This window comes from Phyllobates terribilis, unplaced genomic scaffold (assembly GCF_046119375.1).
Source record: "Phyllobates terribilis strain yellow unplaced genomic scaffold, ASM4611937v1 Scaffold_7__3_contigs__length_470593459, whole genome shotgun sequence".
Classification (NCBI taxonomy): Eukaryota; Metazoa; Chordata; class Amphibia; order Anura; family Dendrobatidae; genus Phyllobates; species Phyllobates terribilis.
This window is the reverse complement of record NW_027362767.1, coordinates 236,148,182-236,170,931: the sequence shown is the minus strand read 5'-3', so window position 1 is coordinate 236,170,931 and position 22,750 is coordinate 236,148,182. Positions and strand designations below refer to the sequence as shown.

The 22,750-nt window shown below is 46.0% G+C and overlaps 1 protein-coding gene across 1 annotated transcript in view; it reads left to right on the top strand.

The window, feature by feature from the left end:
• LOC141155472 (uncharacterized) overlaps positions 1-22,750 on the top strand; it is a 50,351-nt gene that overhangs the window by 15,809 nt on the left and 11,792 nt on the right. The window contains exon 40 of the mRNA XM_073642337.1: positions 1,584-1,833. Coding sequence (XP_073498438.1) covers positions 1,584-1,833 — 250 coding nt within the window. The remainder of the gene's footprint in view (positions 1-1,583; positions 1,834-22,750) is intronic.

Sequence of the window (22,750 nt, the reverse complement as noted above, 5' to 3'; positions counted from 1 at the left end):
GCCATGTTGTTTTATAAATTTGGTGCATTTTAGACTGCTTAGTCTAAATTTAAGTTGCGTAATGGTTGGCTTACTTTGTGCCAGAAATGTGCGCCATAATTTTTCTACAACTTTTGTCATATGGTGTTGTGTGTTAAGTCACAACTCCTTTCAGATAAGCCACCCATTTTCTTTCAAGCCACATTTGCTTTTTGGACAAGTCGAAGAAAACGTCTAAAACACATAATACATATAATGCAACAGCAGATGTTGTCTACAGTGATGTCACTACGTAAGGGCTTGATCAGCCACAAATAAAGTATCGGAGGGAACCAGAGATCTGCGGCACAAGAATGGATGGGACACAGCAGAAAATATAATCACCAGTTTGTTACTTTTTACATTTATGAGATAACCGAGGTTGCAGTGAATTTTACTAAATTCTGAAAACCCCTTTCAGCTGCTTTCATCTGCTCTCCTGTATATTTAGATCTCTGTTTAGTTCATGGCAATTAAATTGGAATATGCAATTGATAACTAATAATGCTACTCATCAGCAATGTATACACAGAGTGGTAATATACTCCACAAAATCATTAAAATGCCTTACTCAAAATTAGTCAACCTGTTTTTCAGCAGCTGAGCTCCAACTCTCAACATGTGCTGTCAGCCAAAGAGATTTGCAGCTACAGCAGGGGACCTTTGACTGGCAGGAAATGTTAGCAGTTTAACACAACCTCAGTCACAGTTTGCTTCCTTTGTTTCGGGTTGCACATGACGTAATGATAACAAGTCTCATTGAAGAGTAATAAGATTAAGGAATGTGGCATTAATAAGATTCAGCCTCCAAATTTGAAGTGTTCTTTTGTTTTTTTTTTTATAAAAAATCATGAAAGAAGAGATCCTCCATTTTTAGGCAGTCTCTTTTCAAATAAAATAAAAAATGGGACATGCTGTGACACTAGTCACGACTCACAGACAGAACGTGAGGCAGAGAAGTCAAATGTTTCCAGGGTCAGTACCAAGAGAGCACGTAGAAAACCAAGGGGAAAGATAAAGGCGTAAGTTAGGTCATGGTCCGGGGTCAAAATACCAGAAGATAGCAGGTCAAAGAAAAAGGACAAGACAAAGGGATAGTCAGAACGCGGTCCAAAGTGTCAGGCAGCGGAAGATCAGAACTCAGCACATCAGAATCAGGCAAACACTCAATAGGAAGCACAAACTATGTCTGGCAGGGATCAGAGGCAGACAGCTCAGTTAAGGAGCTGGGCAATCTCCAGAACAGAGAACACCTGGACAAAGCCCATCACCTCAGGCTGTCAATCAAAGTACTGACAGCTCAACACGCCCATCACAAGACTGGATGGCTGAGCTGTCAATCAAAACACCGCCAACTCAGCATGACGCAAATTCCATAAGGCAGCTATACATTCACTCACTGAGTGGAGGAATCTTGACAGTACCCCCTCTTCTAGGGGGAGCCACCAGACCCCAGGTTTCCCAGGAAACCTGCGATGTAAGGCCCTGACCAGATGATTAGCATTTACGGCTCGAGCAGGGACCCAGGATCTTTCCACTGGTCCATAACCGCTCCAATGAATTAGGTACTGGAGGGAACTATGGATTTTCCAAGAACTAACAATCTTTCACACTTCAAACTCAAAATTGTCATTGACAGAAACCATCGGAGGTGGAGATGAGGAAGACAAAACCGATGAGACAAACTCTTTTAGCAGTAATTTACAGAATACATTGGGAATGCGAAAAGATGGAGGAAGTTTTAATCTGAAAGCCACAGAGTTAACTACCTCCAAAATCTCATACGGACCAATAAACTTAGGACTCAACTTCGCTGTCGGAACTTTTAGTTTAATATTTTTGGAACATACCAAGACCTTATCGCCAACTTTGAATATAGGAACCCCCAAACGTTTCCTATTGGCCTTCCGTTTCTGGCGAAGCTGAGGCACCCCAATATTCTTCTGAACCTCCCTCCAAACATCCCCAAGTTTCTGTATGGGAACCTCTACTCCAGGACAACCATAACTCTTCCTCGAGAATTCACCAAAGTGGGGATGAAAACCATAATTACAAAAAAACAAAGAGGTTCCAGTAGACTGGTTAACATGAAAATGAAAAGGAGAAAATTGGCACTCCAACAGGTAAAATATGAAAAAACTTTATTGGATCATTTAAAAAAAAGAGGAAAAAGTTAAAATTCTTACACGTTTCTGGCGCTAGGGTTGCACCCTTACTCATAGCAGGACTGCTTTAATGATCCAATAACATTTTTTTCATATTTTATTTATTGGAACGCCGATTTTCTTCTTTTCGTTTTCTTCATATGGCTATGCTCACCAGTGGGACCTGCACCCTTCAGTGGACTATCTTCACCCTGTTTGGATTCAGCGTTGCAGCTTCCTAACCCTCCCTAGACTGGTTAACTCTACTGTTAAAGGCAAATTCAGCAAGAGGTAAGAATGAGGAACAGTCCTCAATACCTTAGAATTTGTTTCAAAGACTGATTTGTCCTCTCCATTTGACTGTTGGTTTCAGGGTGGTAAGCAGAAGAAAACAACAAGTCAATCCCCAATTTCCTACAAAACGCTCTCCAGAATTTGGAGAAAAACTGCACCCCCCTATCAGATACATTGTTCAAAGGAATGCCATGTAATCTCACCACATGATGGAAAACTTCTCCGCATTTGGTGTAGCATCGGCGTCTCTGCCCCCTGCCAGGCAGACGTCGTCCCCCTTACCGCCACGCTCCTAGTCCAGCGTCTTCCAGCCTCCCTGCTGCTGCTGGTGCATGCAGCTTCCTAGGCACTGCGCTTAGGGAGCGCGATCCCTCCCTCTTATAGGGGCCGCGCGCGCCGTCCTAAAAAATGCACGGACTTTCCCTATTTAAAGCATCTCCTCCAATATGGATATGCCCGTGCAAGGTTGTTGCTCTGTGATTCTTACTGTTGCTTCAGCCCTCAGGTCCCTCTGCAAGTCAGTCCTGTCTGTCAGTCTGTTCTTCAGTCCAGTATGACAGTCTGACTACTATCCAGCCCAGCAGTCTGTCTACAGTCCAGTCCGCCAGTCTGTCTATGGGCTCTGCCCACCTGCTTACCTGGAAGCACCTGCCTGTTACCTGCCGTGCACACCAGCCTGCTTACCTGGAAGCACATGCCAGTTACCCATTGTGCTCGCCAGCCAGCCTACCCAGAGCACCCGTCTGGCTATCAGCCGAATCAGCCTGCTTGTGTACCCGGACCACCCGTCAGCCTGCCTGCGACCTTGGTCAGGCAAGGAAGGTACTTAGTCACGCCCCTCTGGTCCCTCCTCGCACCACAGCGCAGAGGTTCCACCACCCGGATCCGTAACATTTGGTAACCCCGATAATAGAACACAGTAAGCTTGTTTACTGATTCGGTCAACTATCACCCAAATAACAGTATTCCCACTAGACAAAGGCAAATCAGTAATGAAATCCATGGACAAATGAGTCCACAGTCTCTCTGGAATAGAGAATGGAGCCAATTCCTCGGAAAGCCAGTTATGACAAACTTTAGCGCATGCGCAAACCTCACAAGCAGATACAATACCCTTAATATCATTAAGCATGGATGGTCACCAAAAGAGTCTACATTGGTCCTGGGGTTACCACTCAAGACGGAGTCATGAAACTCTTGCAATTGACATAATCTTGGATACAGTGGAACAAATAATTTAGTCCCAGAAGTAGCGGAAGAAGTCAACCACTGGACTTCACAAATCTCAGCTTCAATTCTAAGGATACCATAGAAATTACTCTACACTGAGGAAGAATGGGGGATGGCTGTTCTGGAGGAGAAACTGAATCAAGACTGCGTGACAAAGCGTCAGCCCTAGCATTCTTAGACCCCGGCCTGAACGTCACAGAAAAATTTAATCTAGATAAAAATAAGGTCCACATGGCCCATCTCAGGGTTAAACATTTAGGAGGTTCAATAAAAGCTAATTTGTTATGTTCTGTCACAACTGTGACCCGATGAATAGCTCCCTCCAAAAAATGCCTCCGTTCTTCAAAAGCTAACTTGACAGTGAGCAGCTTGCGATTTCCAACATCATAATTTCTATTATCCTAAGTCATATTGCAAGACTCGTTAAAGGGTTGATTGTGACTTGGAGGATTGCTGCTTCGAATAGGTGGTGCTATAGAGTTCAAGTCCTCTTTCTTTCTGAAGAGGCAATTAGCATATTAAATTTCCCAGAGGAGCATTGCACGGTGAATAAGCCTCCTTACCTTGACGTGCCAGAGCTGGTGTGTCACTCTCCACAGGGAGAAATGTTACCCCTTAGGCCTCAGTCCAGAGACTCTCAACTAGCCAAATCATTTCTCATACTTTGCACTGACGAGGGCCAACAGCCCAAAACACCGTGTCTGCAAATGGAGATTCTGATTTGGCTATTATGCTAAGTCATATTGCCAGACTCGTTAAAGAGTTGATTATGACTTGTAGGATTGCTGCTTCCAATAGGTGACGCTATTGAGTTCAAGTCTTCTTTCTCTCTGAAGAGGCAATTTGCCTCTTAGCAGATGAAAATTTCCTAGCAATAAATGCACATGGACGTAAGTTAGTCAGAGTTTTGGGACCTTGAAAAAAAACAGCCTCTTCCCCAACCTCTGAGGCATCCACCTCTTCGATGAACGATTTCTGAAGATCGGGTTGAATCAAAACTGGAGCAGAGATGAAGCACTCTTTTAATTTATTAAAGGTCCAAATTGCATCCGACGACCAAACCATAAGATCTGCCCCCTTACGTGTGAGATCAGTCAGAGGTTTAATGATCTGTGAAAAAACCCTAATTAATTTTCTACAGTAATTGGCGAATCCTAAAAATCACTGTAGTACTTTAAGGTTGCGAAGTTGAACCCAATCAATTATAGTCTGCACCTTCCGAGGATCCATCTTAAATCCTCCGGCAGAACCCCAGAAACAATATTTCTTGAACAGAGAAAGTACACTTTTCTTATTTAGTAAACAAAGAATTTTCCCTGAGTTTTTGTAAAACATAACGAACATGCTCATAGTCTGAACTCAGGTCAGATGAAAAAATTAGAATGTTATCAAGGTAAACCACAATAAACCTTCCAATAATATCAGAAAAAAATATCATTCATAAAGTTCTGAAAGACAGCAGGTGCATTGGTTAAACCAAAAGGTGATCATCTGCCTAGGCCTATATAAGGCCCACCAAGACACACACCTGTGTCTTGGTATCAAGGCTCTTAGTTTTCCTGTGTCCTGTCTGCTTGCGGCCTCCAGTGTTTCTAGTACCTGCTCCATACCTGTTTTCCTGTGTCCTGTCTTTCTGCTGCCTCCATTGCTTCTAGTCCTTATTTCCCATGTTCCCATGTTCCCATGTGCCCATGTGGAGGGATTCACCTCCTAAAGTGAGCCCATAACATTTTAATTCTTTTATAAAGATTTTGAAATGGAAAAAAAACGTAAAAACACATCCGAAATTAAAAAGAAAAACAAAACACAAAGCCCTGATTTCAACAAAAGGTCATTTTCTGATGATACATTCTCACGTCTTATGCACATGACAGAGCTATGTGCCATGAGGCAAATGGAATCCCTGTTAGTCAGTTCTATGGACTTATACACACTCAGGAGGAAATTTACCAATATTAGTGTTTCAAATGCCAGTCTTGATCAAAATCTTGCTCGATCAAGATGCACCACATTTATTAGGAGGAACAAACCTCCTAATAAATGTGCTGCATCTTTAGACTGTCAGTGCATGACAAATAAAAATCAATACCTGCTATGAGCTGGAATCCATTTCATCTATTTATTAAACCGTAGTTGGCCATGCCCTCTTTTTAAAGTAGAGGCGGGTCAGCAAAAAAACTCAAAGAGTCTCAAGTTTTTGCGCAACTACGTAAATACTAAATACTTTGATGAATTCCCTCCTCTGTGTAACACAGTTTTTTGCACATACACTTCTATAGCTACCATATTACATGTGTTCAACCTAGCTTGTATGGAACAGTAATGTGGTTTTGTGCATGAGGACTATTAGAAGCCAAGTTTCCACAGATATCAGTTGTCAGAAAATGAGTAAATAAGTGTTCAATTTTCCTGCCACAGGATAAATAAAGCATTACACAGTTACCTTGCAAATCAATAGTTTTGTGAGGCTATGTGCCCACGTTGCGGAAATGAAGCAGAAAATTTCTGCTTCATTTCCGCATGTCCTCTCCCGGAAAAATGCATGCGGAATTCCGCAAGCGTTTATCGCGTGTTTTTCACGCGTTTTCGATATGCGGAATTGCCTTGCGTTTTTTATTTCATTGTATAAGGCAATTCCGCTTGCGGAAACGCAAAATTAATGAACATGCTGCGGATTTTTGAACGCAGCAAAAACGCTGCGGAAAAATCCGCAGCATGGGCATAGAACTTGCGGATTCTCATTGGGGACCATGGGATGCGGATTACCAAGCGTTTTACAAGCGTTTCCGCTGCGGAAAATCCGCAGCAAATACGCTTGTAATCCGCAACGTGGGCACGCAGCCTTAAAGTAATGAAGGACAGGAAAGGTCCTCCAGACCGAGAGACACTTAAACTCAGGGGTGGATTAAGAGTAGCAAGGGCCCCAGGCAGTTTAGAAAGCGCCCCCCCCCCCCCACAGACACACACACACACCTGATGTATCACATGTCACATGATCCCCTGTGATAGATCATGTGATAGTTCACGTGAAATTAATTTGGCACAATATTAATATATTAATTATAATAATTTTTTTTAGGCTGTGTGCCCACTATGCGTTTTTTAAGCGTTTTCGAAGCGGCAATTCCACTGCAGAAACGCTTAAAAAACGCTTGGTAGAAGGTCTGCCATGTTCCCCAATGATAATCTGCATGTGCTGTGCACATGCTGCGGAAATTTCCGCTGCGGATTATCATTACGGATAAATCCGCAGCACTACCAATTATTTTGCGGAAGCGCGGCGTTTTCGCCGCCATTGACTTGCATTGGACCGCATGGAATCCGCATCACTGCATCTGTACATGCGGAATCCATGCGTTTCAATGTGCGGATGGTACCCGGGTCTAGAGGACAGGAGACTCTCCTCCTGACCCGGGTACCATAGAACCTGTGAAAAAATAAATAAATAAATAAATATTACACTTACCTTCTGATGGCCCCCGGTGTCTTTATCCGATGCGTCCTGGCTTGCCGGCAGCTCGGGGTAGACTAAAGGACCTGCCGTGACGTCATTTAGTCATGTGACGTCGGCAGGCCATCAGAAGGTAAGTATATATTTATTTTTTACCATTCTTTTACGGTCACACTATATAAATCCATGCCGCATGTACAATCCGCATGTACAATCCACATGTACAATCCACATGTACAATCCGATGCGTTTTTTCTGCCAGGGAGAGCAGAAACGCTCAAAAAAAATCCGGAGCATTTCTGCATCGTGGGCACATAGCCTTACATTAATTGTATGACTTAATATTGAGCACACGTAGCCATCCACACACAGCGGGAGGCCGCACGTAGCCATCTATACACAGCAGGAGGCCGTAAGTAGCCATCTATACACAGCGGGAGGCCGCATGTAGCCATCTATACACAGCAGGAGGCTGCACGTAGCCATCTATACACAGCAGGAGGCCGCACGGCGCCATCTATACACAGCGGGAGGCTGCACGTAGCCATCTATACACAGCGGGAGGCCGCACGTAGCCATCTATACACAGCAGGAGGCTGCACGTAGCCATCTATATACACCGGGAGGCCGCACGTAGCCATCTATACACAGCAGGAGGTCGCACGTAGCCATTTATACACAGCAGGAGGCCGCACGTAGCCATCTATACACAGCAGGGGGCCGCATGTAGCCATCTATACACAGCGGGAGGCCGCAAGTAGCCATCTATACACAGCGGGAGGCTGCACGTAGCCATCTATATACAGCAGGAGGCCGCACGTAGCCATCTATACACAGCAGAAGGCCGCACGTAGCCATCTATACACAGCAGAAGGCCGCACGTAGCCATCTATACACAGCAGGAGGCTGCACGTAGCCATCTATATACACCGGGAGGCCGCACATAGCCATCTATACACAGCAGGAGGCCGGACGTAGCCATCTATACACAGCAGGAGGCCGCACGTAGCCATCTATACACAGCAGGGGGCCGCACGTAGCCATCTATACACAGCAGGAGGACGCACGTAGCCATCTATACACAGCAGGAGGCCGCACGGTGCCATATATATACAGCAGGAGGCCGCACGGCGCCATCTATACACAGCAGGAGGCCGCACGCAGTCATGCACACACACAAACATATACAGACATATACATACACGCATAAACACATTTGAAACACAAAAATACATATAAACAGACATCACACAATGATATCTGCCTGCACACACACACACACACACTCACACACACTCATTCACACACAGACACACACACTCTCACACACACTCACTCAATCACTCACACACACACTCACACACACACACACACTCTCACACACACACTCACCATCCCCCGGCTCGGCTCCTGTCCTCCAGCTCCTCTCCGGTGCAGCAGTGCAGCGCACACTGCGTGACGTCACACTAGCAGACACGGCCGCGCACAGGGCCGTGTCTCCTAGCTGTGACGCGGCCGGGCCAGCACACAGAGAAGTTAACAGGTGCAGTGCTGGCCTGGCCGAAGAAGAAGCAGCGGCTGTGCGCCGCTGCTGGGGGAGCGGTCCGGCTCCCCCCTGCCACTGTCTGCCGGTATGTGCCGCGGTGCCGCACACATTATAATGAGGGCAATCTGGCCATGGACCCCCTGGAGCCCCGGGCGGTACCCCAGATTGCCCTCATTATAATCCACCTATGCTTAAACTCACCTGGTAAAGTAGATTCATGAAGTCACAGGTCAGAGTGGACACACGGAGCTAGGGCATTGGCACTGTCGGCTGGAGGGAACATGGGAGAGCAAGGACTTGGGTACACTGGAAACCACAGAGCAAGGAGGACGGATCAGAGGGAAATGGCAAAGCAGCACACAGAGAAAAGCAGTGGAACAAAAGGCTTTTTGCAAAGATGAATGCACAATATGAACAGAGTCTAATAACAGTTTACTATGCTTACTGCGACCAATGGGTTAATCCAGAAGGTGGCTAGCAGAGGGTTAACTGGAAGGTCTGGGGGTGTGCAAGAATCAAAGAAGAATTTCAGAAAAACAGCACAATGTGAACGGATGGTGGAGCACTCCAAACAACAACTAAACTCTATAGAGTCTCAATACTAAGACAATGGTGTGTCTCTAACTAGGCCTTAAAAGACCTAAAGAATGCCAGACATCTTGTAAAGAGTCAGAAATTGAAGAACAAGGATGGGTAACATGATATATTTTGAGCAAGATTAGAGCATTAATTGCTAATCATCTCTCCTCTGGACTGTATCCCTTCCAGTCAATCAAGTATAAGAGAATCTCATGAGCCTTCTTTCAATCCAGAATTTGGTTAATCTCATAGTCTGTCTAGTTTTGATTCAGAAGCAGGAACTGTCTAAACACTAGGAGAGAATGTATGGAGGACCAGAGAACGTAGTAGAGAGACATGAAAGATTTTTAGTGCAGGAAGTAGTTTTAGACAGCAAGTGACCAAATTAATTTGCTGATTAATTTGGAATAGGCCAAAGAATTTAGAAGCCAACTTTATGCAATGAGTCTTTAAACAGATTTTGGTGGAAAGAGAGCGATGATAGGATCAGCACACTTCTCTGCTTTTGCTGTTGACAAATTGAACTGTATCTCAGTCTAGATTTTATGAAAGTCCTGAGAGACATGAGGAAGCACATTTATAGGTGCAATTAGAGGAGGTAGACAAGGTTCTCGGCCATGTTCTGTAACAAACTGATATTTCCAAGAAGACTCTAAAACTGAATTGTTGCTGGGAAAATTTGGCCCAAGGAAACAAATCAAACCAATTATTTTGATGGGAGTTGGAGAACATTTGTTAATATTGCTTCATGGACTGATTGATTGTCTCAGTCTGCCTATTAGTTTGGGCATAAAAAGTTGGAGAGAAGTCCAAGGAGATCTTTAGGTTCTTGCAGAGCGTTCTCTAAAACCTGCTCTGCAGTGTCTGTGTCTAACGACTGCATCCTGCCGACTACGCCAAATGTAACACGGGTACTTTAGATGCAACGACACAGAAACACAGAGCAGCCAATACAGGGTTAATAAACAGGGGAAGTTTATAATAACAGGGTAAATCTCCACGCAGGGAGTATCAGGGGAAAATAAGGGGGAAAACAAGGGAAGTAGCAAGTAAAAGTCTTTAACTGACAGTTCGCAGTTTAACTAGATATAGCAGAGTCTAACCAGTTGTAAACGACAGTTTTTACACTTAGCTGACTCTTTTCCTCCACAAGGCAGTTGCCAGCTGATGCCAGTGCTGATTTCTTCAGGTGTCCCCGCCCAAACAATGCTCCGTCTTCTGGCGGCAGCGGGCGGTCTCCGGTTTTACCCGCTGAGCCCCTAGTCCATAACACGGCATTTCACGTGCTCGGCTCCACAGACCTTGCGTCTCTTCTCCCTCTAGTCGGCTTGACTCCTCCGGTCCACTGCACTCGGCTCTTGCTCCCAGTCCTGGAGCCAGGAGCCTGGACCCTCTCACGCTGCTCTCCTCAGTAGGACCCAGCTCCGTTTTCCCGCGCAAATGTCCTCGTCTCTTCCTCTCTCTCCCCACGTCACCAGTCTCTCGGTCACCTGACCTCCCAGCTCTCACTCTGGACACGCCCCCAGCTGCCCAGTCACCTGATTCCTGTGCTCGCAGTCTGTCTTTCCCCTGCAACCAGAGGCACGGCCCTGGCAGTTCCGGATCCCTTGCTCTGAAAGTACTTACACCCCGGTCTTCCCCCTTACACTCCCGCTCTCCTTTAACTCGCCATTCCACGGGCGTGAGTTCCTTCATCAAACGTTCACATTCTTGGACTTCCTGGACGATACGGTACCATATGAATTGATCTTGTTCATAACGGTGAGGAGGCACTCCTGCTGTTGTCCGTTCTGACCGGCGTAACTCAGTCTGACCGATGGGGGGTGCAGGGTCACTCGGATTTCCAATCTCCACCTGCCCGGTGGCTTCAACCGATGTTGTTCTCTCGCCGCCTGCACTGGGGACTGCAGGTAATCGAGTGCTGGGGCTCGGAGGTAGAATCAACAACTCTTCTTCGTCCACATCGTGGCTTGGGGCAACTGTGACAGGACCCTCTCTAGAAGCAGGTGATTCTTCTCCATCCTCGTCATCTTTAGACAGACAGGGTCGCAGCATACTATGATGAACCACTCTGGTAGGGGCTCCATCAGCCCCCTCGGGTTGAACTTCATACACAGGTCCTTCAGCGCCAATCCTGAGCTTCACTCGGTGCGGGGTCCGTTCCCACTGCCTACTCAATTTGCCCCGGGGCCACCTGTCCCGAACCAACACCCGCTCCCCGGACCTCAGAGCTGTCCCTCAAAGAGGCAATGTCTCATGATGTTTGAGCTCCTGAAACTTTTGTTGTACTAACTGTCGGAGGGTCTGCGGTCTGCAGTCGATGCCGATGTTCCCAGACCCAGGAAGACACCCCTGTCCGTGGGTAGTCCTCCTCGGGGTCCAGCTCTAACTCGGTAATCTCTCGCCCCTTTAGCTCGAACAGCAAGGTATAAGGAGTGAGCCCCGTCGTACTATTCACTCGGTTGTTGTAGACCCACACCAGCTCGGCCACAAACTCAGGCCACCGTACCTTCATATCTTCCTCCAACGTGCGGAGCGTTTGGATCAGTGTCCGATTAAAGCGTTTACAGGCCCCATTTCCTTGAGGTTGGTAAGGAGTAGTCCGTGACGTCTCAATTTTGTACAACCGGTGCAGCTCTTCAATCACCCGGCCTTGGAAGCAGGCGCCTTGATCGGAATGAATCCTCTTTGGGCAGCCGTACACCCGAATGAAGTCTCGGCAGATGGCCTGCGCAGCGGACTCAGAGGTCTGGTCTCTGGTCAGGGTCACTACCACAAACTTTGTGAAGTGGTCTGTCATTACCAGGCAATGTTCATACCCGAGATGCGCCGGTCCAACAGTCAAATAGTCGATCATCAGCACCTCCAAGGGGGCAGAAGTCACAATAGTTTGTATGGGGACCCGCTGCTCCGGGGGCTTAACCAGCTCACAGCTCCGACATCTTCGACAAGTGTCTTCTATTGTTGCTCGCAGTCGGGGATGATACACCAGCCTCTGCAACCACTGAAACGTCTTCTCTGGTCCGAAGTGAGCCCCTCGTTCATGAGCCTCCTTAGCCACTACTCTGACCAACTTCTCTGGGATCACCACTTGCCAGGTGGTCCCGAACTCTCGCAGTATCTGCACCCGTCGGTACAGCAGCCCGTCTCGCAAACACAGTCTATCTCATTGTCCCAGCATCTTCAGTGCTCCCGGGGACAGGGTACTCCTCTCTTCTTGACTGGGGACGTGCCGCAAAGCCACCCATTGACGTAATTGAACAACTTCTCTGTCAGTCTGTTGAAGTCGGATCCAGTCATCTCTTGGCCACCCTAGCACTTGTTATTCCGACGTCTCTCCGATCTGTCCCTGCGCTGCTGCCAGCGGTCCCACGAAACTTCGGAAGCTGGGGGTCTCATCCGCCTCCAAATCTTCATTGCGGTCATGATCAGGCCGTTCATATGTCACTCTGGAGAGGGCGTCAGCATGAGTACTCCCTGCCTTAGGCCGGTAGGCGATCTTATACCAGTAACTGGCCATACGGGCCACCCACCACTGCTCCAGGGCCCCCAATTTTGCATTCTCCAGGTGGGCCAGCGGGTTGTTATCTGTTCTCACCAGTACTTCGGACCCGGACAAATACTCTGCAAACTTCTCGGTCATTGCCCAAACCAGAGCCAGCAACTCTAATTTCAAAGAGCTATAATTATCCGGGTTCCTCTCAGAGTCGTGAAGGGAGTGGTTCGCGTACGCAATCACGCACTCTTTCCCCTCCTGTACTTGGGATAACAGGGCTACCAGATCATGTAGGCTCCCATCAGTGTGGAGTATGAATGGTTGGGAGAAATTCGCATAGGCAAGTATTGGGGCCTCGGTCAGGGCCATTTTTAGGGCACGGAAGGCCTCTTCCTGGCTGCTTCCCCACTGAATCGCCTGATTCTTGGAGCCCACCGGCACGCCCTTAAGTAGCTCCAGCAATGGGTTGGCTATGCGGGTGAAGTTCTTCCCGAATCTTCGGTAGTACCCGGCAAGTCCCAGGAAGGCCCGAACATCCTACACTGTATTCGGGGTAGGCCACTCCTGTACGGCGGCCACCTTTTCCTGGGTGGGCCTGACTCCTTCACCGGACACAGTATGACTGAGATATTCGATCTGTTTGCGAAACAGGTGGCACTTCTGGGGCTTCACCTTTAGGCCATGACTCTGTAGGTGACTCAGTACTTGCTCCAGGCGCTGGAGGTGCTCCTCGAAGGTGGCGGTATAGACAATTATGTCGTCATGGTAAATTAGTGTCGCCTCGAAGTTTAAATCACCCAGGCACCTCTCCATCAGACGCTGGAACGTCCCGGGGGCGTTAGTCAGACCGAAGGGCATCCGATTGAACTCGAACAGTCCCATGGGTAATATGAACGCCGTCTTTGCACGGTCATGTTCGGTCACGGGCACCTGCCAGTACCCACTGGCCAGATCCAAGGAGGAAAAGTATCTTGCCTTCCCTAAGGCCGACAGGGACTCTTCGATTCAGGGTAGTGGGTAAGAGTCCCGTACTGTACAGGCATTCAGTCGTCTATAGTCCGCACAGAACCGCAGGGTCCCATCTTTCTTCCGGACCAGGACAATCGGGGCTTTCCACGGACTCTGACTCTCCCGTATCACACCATTCTGTAACATATGGGCTAGCATCTCCTTAACCCGTTTATACATCTGGGGAGGTATCTCCCGGTATCTCTCCCGCACTCGTGGGTAATGGCTTCGGTGCAACCAAAATCATTCTCATGGCGAGCAAAGACTTCCTGGTACCGCTCCAGCACCTCTTCAACCTGCTGCACCTGTCGAGGTGTAAGTCCCGTCAATTCAGCCCGCATTCGTTCTAGGATTCTTCGTCCCCCCTTTGCACTAGCCCGGTGGGATTCCGGAGGCACGGTGACCGCCAGAGTCCAAGGGTCTCCTCGTACAGCTGTACCACATCAGGTCGCACCAACTTCTCTGGCATTCCCAGAATCTGGGCTATTTCCGCCCTGGGAGGGAGTGTGAGATCATCTTCACCCAGATTAACACACTGCACTATAACATTGTCCGAGCCACCAAGAGTCTGGGGGGTAATTTGTCCATTGATGTTGGTTCTATCTGAACTTCGACCCCCTCAAGAGGTGTGCAGGCCCGTGCGGATAACGTGAGTACAGTTTTTCCGGGCGGTAAGGTGATCACCGTAGCTGCTGGCACCATTATTTTCCCCAGGATCTTCCCTTCACTCGACGTCTCCTGAGCCTGGGAAGCTCGGATTAGTTGTTGAAAGACCCTCCTTTGGGGGGTTCGCGGGTCCCCCTGGTCTAGAGGAATCTTCCTCGGCTCACTAATCAGGATTTGCCCGATCTCTTTCAGCACATTCATTCCGAGGGTCACCGGGGGTCCACTTCCGGTTCCCCCTGCGACCAGGACGACTCTTTTTTTCTCCACATCTTTTCCACACACTCGGAACTTCATCCACACCACCCCTGCGACCGGGATGGGTAATTGATTAGCTGCCGTGAGTCTAATTACTGGTCCCCATTCAGGCCGCGCTATCTCTGGAATTCGCTGTTGGAAGTAGGCTTCTTTCATCGTAGTCACCTGGGATCCCGTGTCAATCAGGCAGTGAACAGCCCGACCGCTTATTTCGGCCCAGACAGTCGGGCTGGTGGAAACCAGGTCCTTGGGACTTCCTCTTTTTCTTTCCCCTCCCTCAGGCTCCGGGCTGTGTCCCACAAACAGGGAGCCCGCTAGTTTAACGGCTGCTGCGATAGGGGCTGCCCTCGGCTAGCACAGCCCCTGGCGTAATGTCCTGCGCCTCCACACTTCCAGCAGGTCATGTCTCTGTCTGTGTAGGGCTGCCTCACTCCCCTACAGAACTCTCCTGCAGGGGGGGTCCTGAATTCAATTCTTTCCATAACTGGAGCAATCGATCTGGGTATCTCTGGTGTCGGGGCAGGGGTCTTCTTGAGACTGGACCATTCATCCCGCATCTCCTGTATCTCCTTTCGCATCTCTCGAGCCCATTCCAGTTCAGCTGCAGGCGGGGTGGGTACCTCATTACTCCGGACCATCCCTGCCATGGCCGTCACCCCCATCTCCTGCTCTCTCACACGTGCCTCCGCCCCTACTTCTAGAAAAGTCATATGTGGGTTGGCGCGCAGGCGATCCCGAAAGGCCTGCTTCAGCTGCACATCCCTGAGGCCTGCCACAAACTGGTCCCTTAAGATCACGTCAGTGGGGCCCATTCCCAAATTCCCCATGTCGTCTTTTCTAGTGATATAGACATGCACCCTCTGTAAGGCATTAACATACTGCGTCACAGTCTCCCCCTCCTGCTGCACTTGGTGAAACAGCCGTATCCTCAGCTCTCCTATATTGGTGGGATCCCCATGCATCTCCTCCAGTATCTGCACCACTTTTTATACAGTATCCCGGTCATGGGGAGGGCGGTACATCACGGATTGTTGGGCCTCGCCGTCCAGGGCCAGTAAGGCTATTTCGGTTTGCATAGCTGGGGTCATCGGATGCATACGTAACATACTCCTAACTCTCTCAATCCAGTCCCACAGAATCATATTGTCCCCGGTGAACTTTGGGAGATTGCTGAGCATGGCCCCCAGCGGCAAGCTAGATTTAGGGGCTGCCAGGATGGACTGCTCTGCAGTGTCTGTGTCTAACGACTGCATCCTGCCGACTACGCCAAATGTAACACGGGTACTTTAGATGCAGCGACACAGAAACACAGAGCAGCCAATACAGGGTTAATAAACAGGGGAAGTTTATGATAACAGGGTAAATCTCCACGCAGGGAGTATCAGGGGAAAATAAGGGGGAAAACAAGGGAAGTAGCAAGTAAAAGTCTTTAACTGACAGTTCGCAGTTTAACTAGATATAGCAGAGTCGAACCGGTTGTAAACAACAGTTTTTACACTTAGCTGACTCTTTTCCTCCACAAGGCAGTTGCCAGCTGATGCCGGTGCTGATTTCTTCAGGCGTCCCCGTCCAAACAATGCTCCGTCTTCTGGCGGCAGCGGGCGGTCTCCGGTTTTACCCGCTGCGCCCCTAGTCCATAACACGGCACCTCACGTGCTCGGCTCCACAGACCCTGCGTCTCTTCTCCCTCTAGTCGGCTTGACTCCTCTGGTCCACTGCACTCGGCTCTTGCTCCCAGTCCTGGAGCCAGGAGCCGGGACCCTCTCACGCTGCTCTGCTGATCAGGACCCAGCTCCGCTTTCCCGCTCAAATGTCCTCGTCTTTCCCTCTCTCCCCCCACGTCACCATTCTCTCGGTCACCTGATCTCCGAGCTCTCACTCTGGACATGCCCCCAGCTTCCCAGTCTCCTGACTCCTGTGCTCGCAGTCTGTCTTCCCCCTGCAACCAGAGGCACGGCCCCGGCAGTTCCGGATCCCTTGCTCTGAAAGTACTTACACCCCGGTCTTCCCCCTTACGTTGTCTCCATTGGGACCAGAAGGTGAAGAGATGGCAGCAAGTATATGTTTAAATTAAATTACATGAGAGGGTGCATTTTCAGAGCCATCACATTGGTCAAAGGATCTGTGGTTTCTATTGGTAGGACAGTACATGAGAATGAAGTCAAACCATGAGATGAATGACCATCGTTATCAGAAGGGATTCCGATTATTGGCTGACTGAAAAGGTTGAAGATTTTTGTGATCATTATACTGTAGGTGGTCACTAGAAACTTTTATCCTTCACGTAGATGTTGTCATTTCTCAAGGGCTAATTTTATGGCTAAGGCTATGTGCCCACGATGCAGAAATGCTCAGGATTTTTTCCTGAGCATTTCTGCATCTCCCTGGCAGAAAAAAACGCATGCGGATTGTACATGCGTTTTCCTGCCAGGGACATGCGGTAATGAAGCGTTCTTCACTGGCATTTCTGCATGCGGGTGTCAAGTGCTTTCCAAGCGATTTTAGCATCACTTGGAAAGTGCTTGACAACTCGGTCACACTATATAAATCCATGCAAACAGCATGGATTTATATAGTATGACCCGAAAGAATGGTTAAAAAATAAAAAATAAACCTATACTTACCTTCTGATGGCCCCCGAGACTTGCTGCGCTCCTGTGCTGGCTGCCGGCAGATCGGGGTACGCTGTACTGGAGGACCTGCCATCACATGACTGTGACGTCACCGCAGGTCCTTCAGTCCTGCGCGATCTGTCGGCAGCCAGCACAGGGAAGGAGTCCGGGGGCCGTCGGAAGGTGAATATAATCTTTATTCTTTATTTTATTATTTTTTTACAGCTTTTAATGGTATCTGGCTGTGGAGGAGAGTCTCCTGTCCTCCACACCCGGGTACCATCCGCACATTAGAACGCGCCAATTACGCAAGTACAGATGAAGTATTGCGGAATTGGCGCATTCTAATGCTAGTCAACGGCGGCGAAAACGCAGCACTTTCGCAAAATAATTGGTAGTGCTGCGTTTTTTCCGCAATGATAATCCGCAGCGGAAATTTCCGCAGCATGTCACAGCACATGCGGATTATCATTGGGGAACATGGCAGACCTTCTACCAAGCGGTTTTTAAGCGTTTCTGCAGTGTTTTTGCCGCTGTGGAAACACTTAAAAAATGCATCGTGGGCACACAGCCTAAGGGCTAATGTTCACCAATGAAATAAATCCATTCTGCTGAAGAAAATTTCTTGGAGAAGTATAAACAGGGATGATTTCTATATCTTGAGGAAATTTGTGAGAGAACTGTTCCTACATCAAAAGCAGAGGAATCCACTTAAAGGAAAAACAGTCTGTCGACATCACAATGGTGTAGGACAGGAGCAGTAGAAAAATTAGATTTAAATTCTTGAAAGGCTTGAACAACAGAATGTGACCAGTTCTGGGAATTAGCACCCTTCTGAGTTAGGGCTATAAGAGGAGCAAACACTTAAGAGTAGTTTTTAAAGAACAAGCGGTAGTAATTTGCAAAGCTGAGTAGTCTTTGAAGAGCTTTAAAACCATTGTGTTGTAACTAGTGATGAACAAGTATGTTCTGTTAACCCGTTCGGAGAGCATGCTCGGGTGCTCGCCAAGTATCTTCAGAGTGCTCGGGTGTTATGTTTTAGCTACTCCGTGCTCATGATTTGCGACTGTTTGACAGCTCTAATACATGTGAGAATGCCTAAGAAACAAGCATTCCTCACATGTATTAAAGCTGTCAAACAGTCGCAAATCATGAGCCAGGAGTGACTAAAACATTAACACTCAAGCATGCTGAAGATACTCGGAAAACACCTTAACATGCTCGTAAATCTCGAGTAAAGGGCATGCTCGCTCATCACTAGTTGTAACCAATCCAAAATAATGGAAACTTTTTCTGGATCCATACGTAGATCTCCAGATTAGATGATGTGTCCGACCTATGACACTTCATGATGCTCATAGAGACATTTCTCCAACATGTCATCAAGTTTGTTTTTATCACAGTCTCTTTAGAATGAAGCGAACATGAAGATGACGAGAATCTAAGACTCTGGAGAAGTTTAGAATGTCATTCAGATAGACTAGGATGTCATGGTACAGGACTAAATTACAAAAAATAAGTGGGCATCACCATGATAAAAGGAGTGCTGCTTTTGTGTATAAAAAAAGACCATATTCAAAGAAAAAGAAAAGCTAAATGTAACTAATGTAGTTGCACCTCACAAAAAAAAATTGTGAATGCTAGTCATTAATTAATAAAAGTAACAAAAATATAATCATGGCACATGATAATAGCTAAATGCTTTTTAAACCATACAGAAAAAAAAGGTTTATACAAAAATAAAGATGACTGCACAATGTGAACGGATGTTGAAGCACTCCAACACCAATTAAAATCTTGAGTCTCAATACTTAAAGGGGTTGTCCGTTCAAAAGTGATAAGTCTGCAGTCACTCTGTGTGACTGTAGACTTATGAATCCCCCCAGCGCAGGCACCGTGCACTGCAGTGATTCGCCGGTATGAGACATGGAAATGGAGGGTATGTATGTGTTATACATGCTCCAGCCACAGGACTCATCTGTCCTGGCAAGGTCACGTTTAGCTTCTTCCCCAATGGACAACCCCCTTAGCTGTGCTCCATGTCTGGTTTTATAGGTTGTCTGATGTATCTCTGTTAAATAATTCCCATAGACCTTTCAAGACCCATTTAGAGACATACCCATGTTTAAAGGGGTTGTCCGGTCAAAAGTGATTAGTCTGCAGACACTGTGCATACTGTACGTTATATATACCCCTGGCCATCTAGCGCCGCCTCTCTCCATTCACTTGCATGCAGTGAGGCCACGCCCTGTCTAGTAACATGGACGGCCAGTGGCACGTCCGACTAGAAGGCACAGCCTTGCTCAATGCAAGTCTAGTCGGACTTCTAGTCGGACGTGCCCACTGGCCGTCCATGTCACTAGACAGGGCGTGGCCTCGCTCCATGCAAGTCAATGGAGAGAGGTGGCGCTAAATGGCCAGGGGTATTTATAACGTACAGTATGCGCAGTGTCTGCAGACTTATCACTTTTGATCGGACAACCCCTATAAACATGGGTATGTCTCTAAATGGGTCTTGAAAGGTTTATGGGAATTATTTAGCAGAGATACATCAGACAACCTATAAAACCAGACATGGAGCACAGCTAAGGGGGTTGTACATTGGGGAAGAAGCTGAACCTGACCTTGCCAGGACAGATGTGTAACACATCTTTGTAACATCTCGGCTCTCTTAAGACAAGAAAAGCCTGAATGGAAAATCCCCTTCTCTCTGTCAACTAGCTAGACATTTCCCTTCCAACAGTCGCAGGACGTGCATTGCATCACAGCAATTTAGATGAAAGACTGTTAACACAAAACAGCTGGACTCCACCAGAGTAGGGCCACTCTTACATGGGGGTTTAAAGTAGTGAGTCCATAGTGGGGGACCCCCCTGCATATAAGTATATCTTAGTAGGGCTAAGAGACAGATCCTGTTTGCTTGAGACAATTACTTTCAAATGCAGAGTTTCTTATCTAATTATTTTAAGGAATTACTATTTTTCTATCATTCTTTTCCAATTATTTATAGAATATCAACATAACGTGTAGTGACAACATGCCCAAATGGCACACATAAAAATATAGAAAGCACAACTTATGTAACACAACATTTCTGGCCAAATACAATTCAATTCAATATTAATTAGACTAAGTGATTATAAATGTATTTGTACCTATGTTGTGTTGTATTATTCAAGTTTGGGATTACAGCAATCTATATTTTGCTTGAAACTATAAGTGAAACATATAATGTATATACTGTAGAAGGGAACAGTTGCAGTGTATCCAGACCTCCGGTTACATTATGCGGGTTATTTTTACTTATGATGGACTGACTATTTGGGCTTGTTGCACACTTAAGGAAATCTGAAGACACTTCCTTTTCTGCAGAATGCTGAGTAGGCAGTGGACTGGTCTATATAAGCAATCTAGAAGGACATCAGTTGGTCACATCTGAGTTGGTGGTAAGTGCTGTGCCCTATATCTTTCGTATTATTGGTAGGACATTTTGGATATCTGAAGTGTGTAAAAAGAAAAATTCAACTGTCTCTGTAACAACCAACTATGAAAAATATAGAGTTAAAGTGTTTTTTTTTAAATTTAGACATTAATTTTCAAATTGAAACAATATTCCGTATAGAAGTTATGCTAGATTACAGCTCATTATCTACATTTACTTTAATTGTAAAATATTTTGAATTTACTTTTAATGTTATTACATTTTTGCTTGCTTTAATATTTTCTATAGTATGAAATTTGCTTTAAATCTTTGCTTTTTCTTTTTGTCTCTAAACAGGGGGGGATCACCAAAATTTCTCCATCGTTTGTCAATAAAAGGTAAGTCACTGTGCTTTCTATATGTTAATCATTGCTAATACTATGTTCACATGTCCAATAGTCTATTTTTTTAATCCGTTTTGGGATGACAAAAACGGAAATAAAATCGTAGAGTGCTGGATCCATGCATTTGGATGGGGGAAGAAAAATGTCCGACACTCTCTTCCATTTGACTGCAATCCATTTTTTAAATTGATCAAAAAATGTAGTCTGTCGTACAAAAAAATCGGATAGAAACCGGATCCGTTTTTATAATATTGAGGTCTATGTGAAAAGGATCATAATGAATGGTTATCTGTCATGATATCCATTTACTGATCCATTTTTTAACACACATTCCCAGAACAATAGAGGGGCTCAAAGACACCTCTAGTAAAAATGGATCAGTTGCAAATTGAACACGAATATAAAACAGAAACAAAAATATGCATTCATTTTTGCGCTTATTGTAACTGATCTAGTTTTTTTTTTTTTAACACTGGGACTATTACTAATAGATGACGACTAGACATGTGAACAGTGCCTAAATCAATACACAAATGTATACCTTCAGTCATCCAAGAAATAAAAGAAGTGTAATGCAGGAGCTTGCAGAGTAATTACTTCCCTTAGCGATATTGCTCTTAATTGCACTGTAGCGCAAGCTTTCTCCATGGTTTCCATCTCCAAAGCTGTACAATTATATTACGTTCTACAACAATTAAGACGGAAACCCAAAATACTGCATGAACCACAGTGGGTTTATACTGCTACTAAGAGCAAAATCACAAATAGAAGTGACTTGTAAAAATGAAAATTGTGTGGGCCCCTGCACTATAATAATTATTTTTCTGTATAACTAGAGGTACACAACAAGTTTCTCCAAAAAAGTTTTGTTTATTCAACTACTTTTAAATCCAGTAGTGTCAAAGTCTTAAGCGAAATTTACAACTAATTCTCTGAGACCCTCAAAAAAAACAGCACATCATAGAAGGATCTGTGGCATACGTAGACACAAACCATATAATATCTAGTAATATGAATTTATCTCTGGGGGACTTAAAGAACACAAGAGTAACTAATCCCAAAATTATAACTTAAGAATGACAAAAAACACATCTAGTTATAGCAGAATTGGCCCAATATGTGATTTGGATTTTACACTGAAAATCCGAAGCAATATACAATAGTAGAGAAGTGAGTGGCATTTTCAAAATGCCGTCCACACATAACAGCAAAAATTAGCACAAAATATTATAAGCATGATATGGAAATACACAGCATGCTCATATCTCTGAGATGATAGTTTCCGCTATGAGTGACAAAGTGCACGTGAAACACATATGTACTTTGCTGTGGATTTCTTGTAGATTTGCCACCGATTGTCCAAAGTATCTGGAACCAGAGTTCAATTCTTCATTTAATTTAGAGTCCTAATAAGAATGAATATCATAATCTTTGACTATGATATTCATAATAGCTTCGAAAAAAATCCTTACTTTAACTGGAGCCCCAAAAGCTACTATGAAAACAGATTAAAATATAAATCATGAAAAATTCACCAATTAGCATTTTATGCAATTAATTTATCATGATAGCAGAGAAGAAACTTTTTTAATATTACTATTTCTACCAAAGGAGTGACTGAGTTAC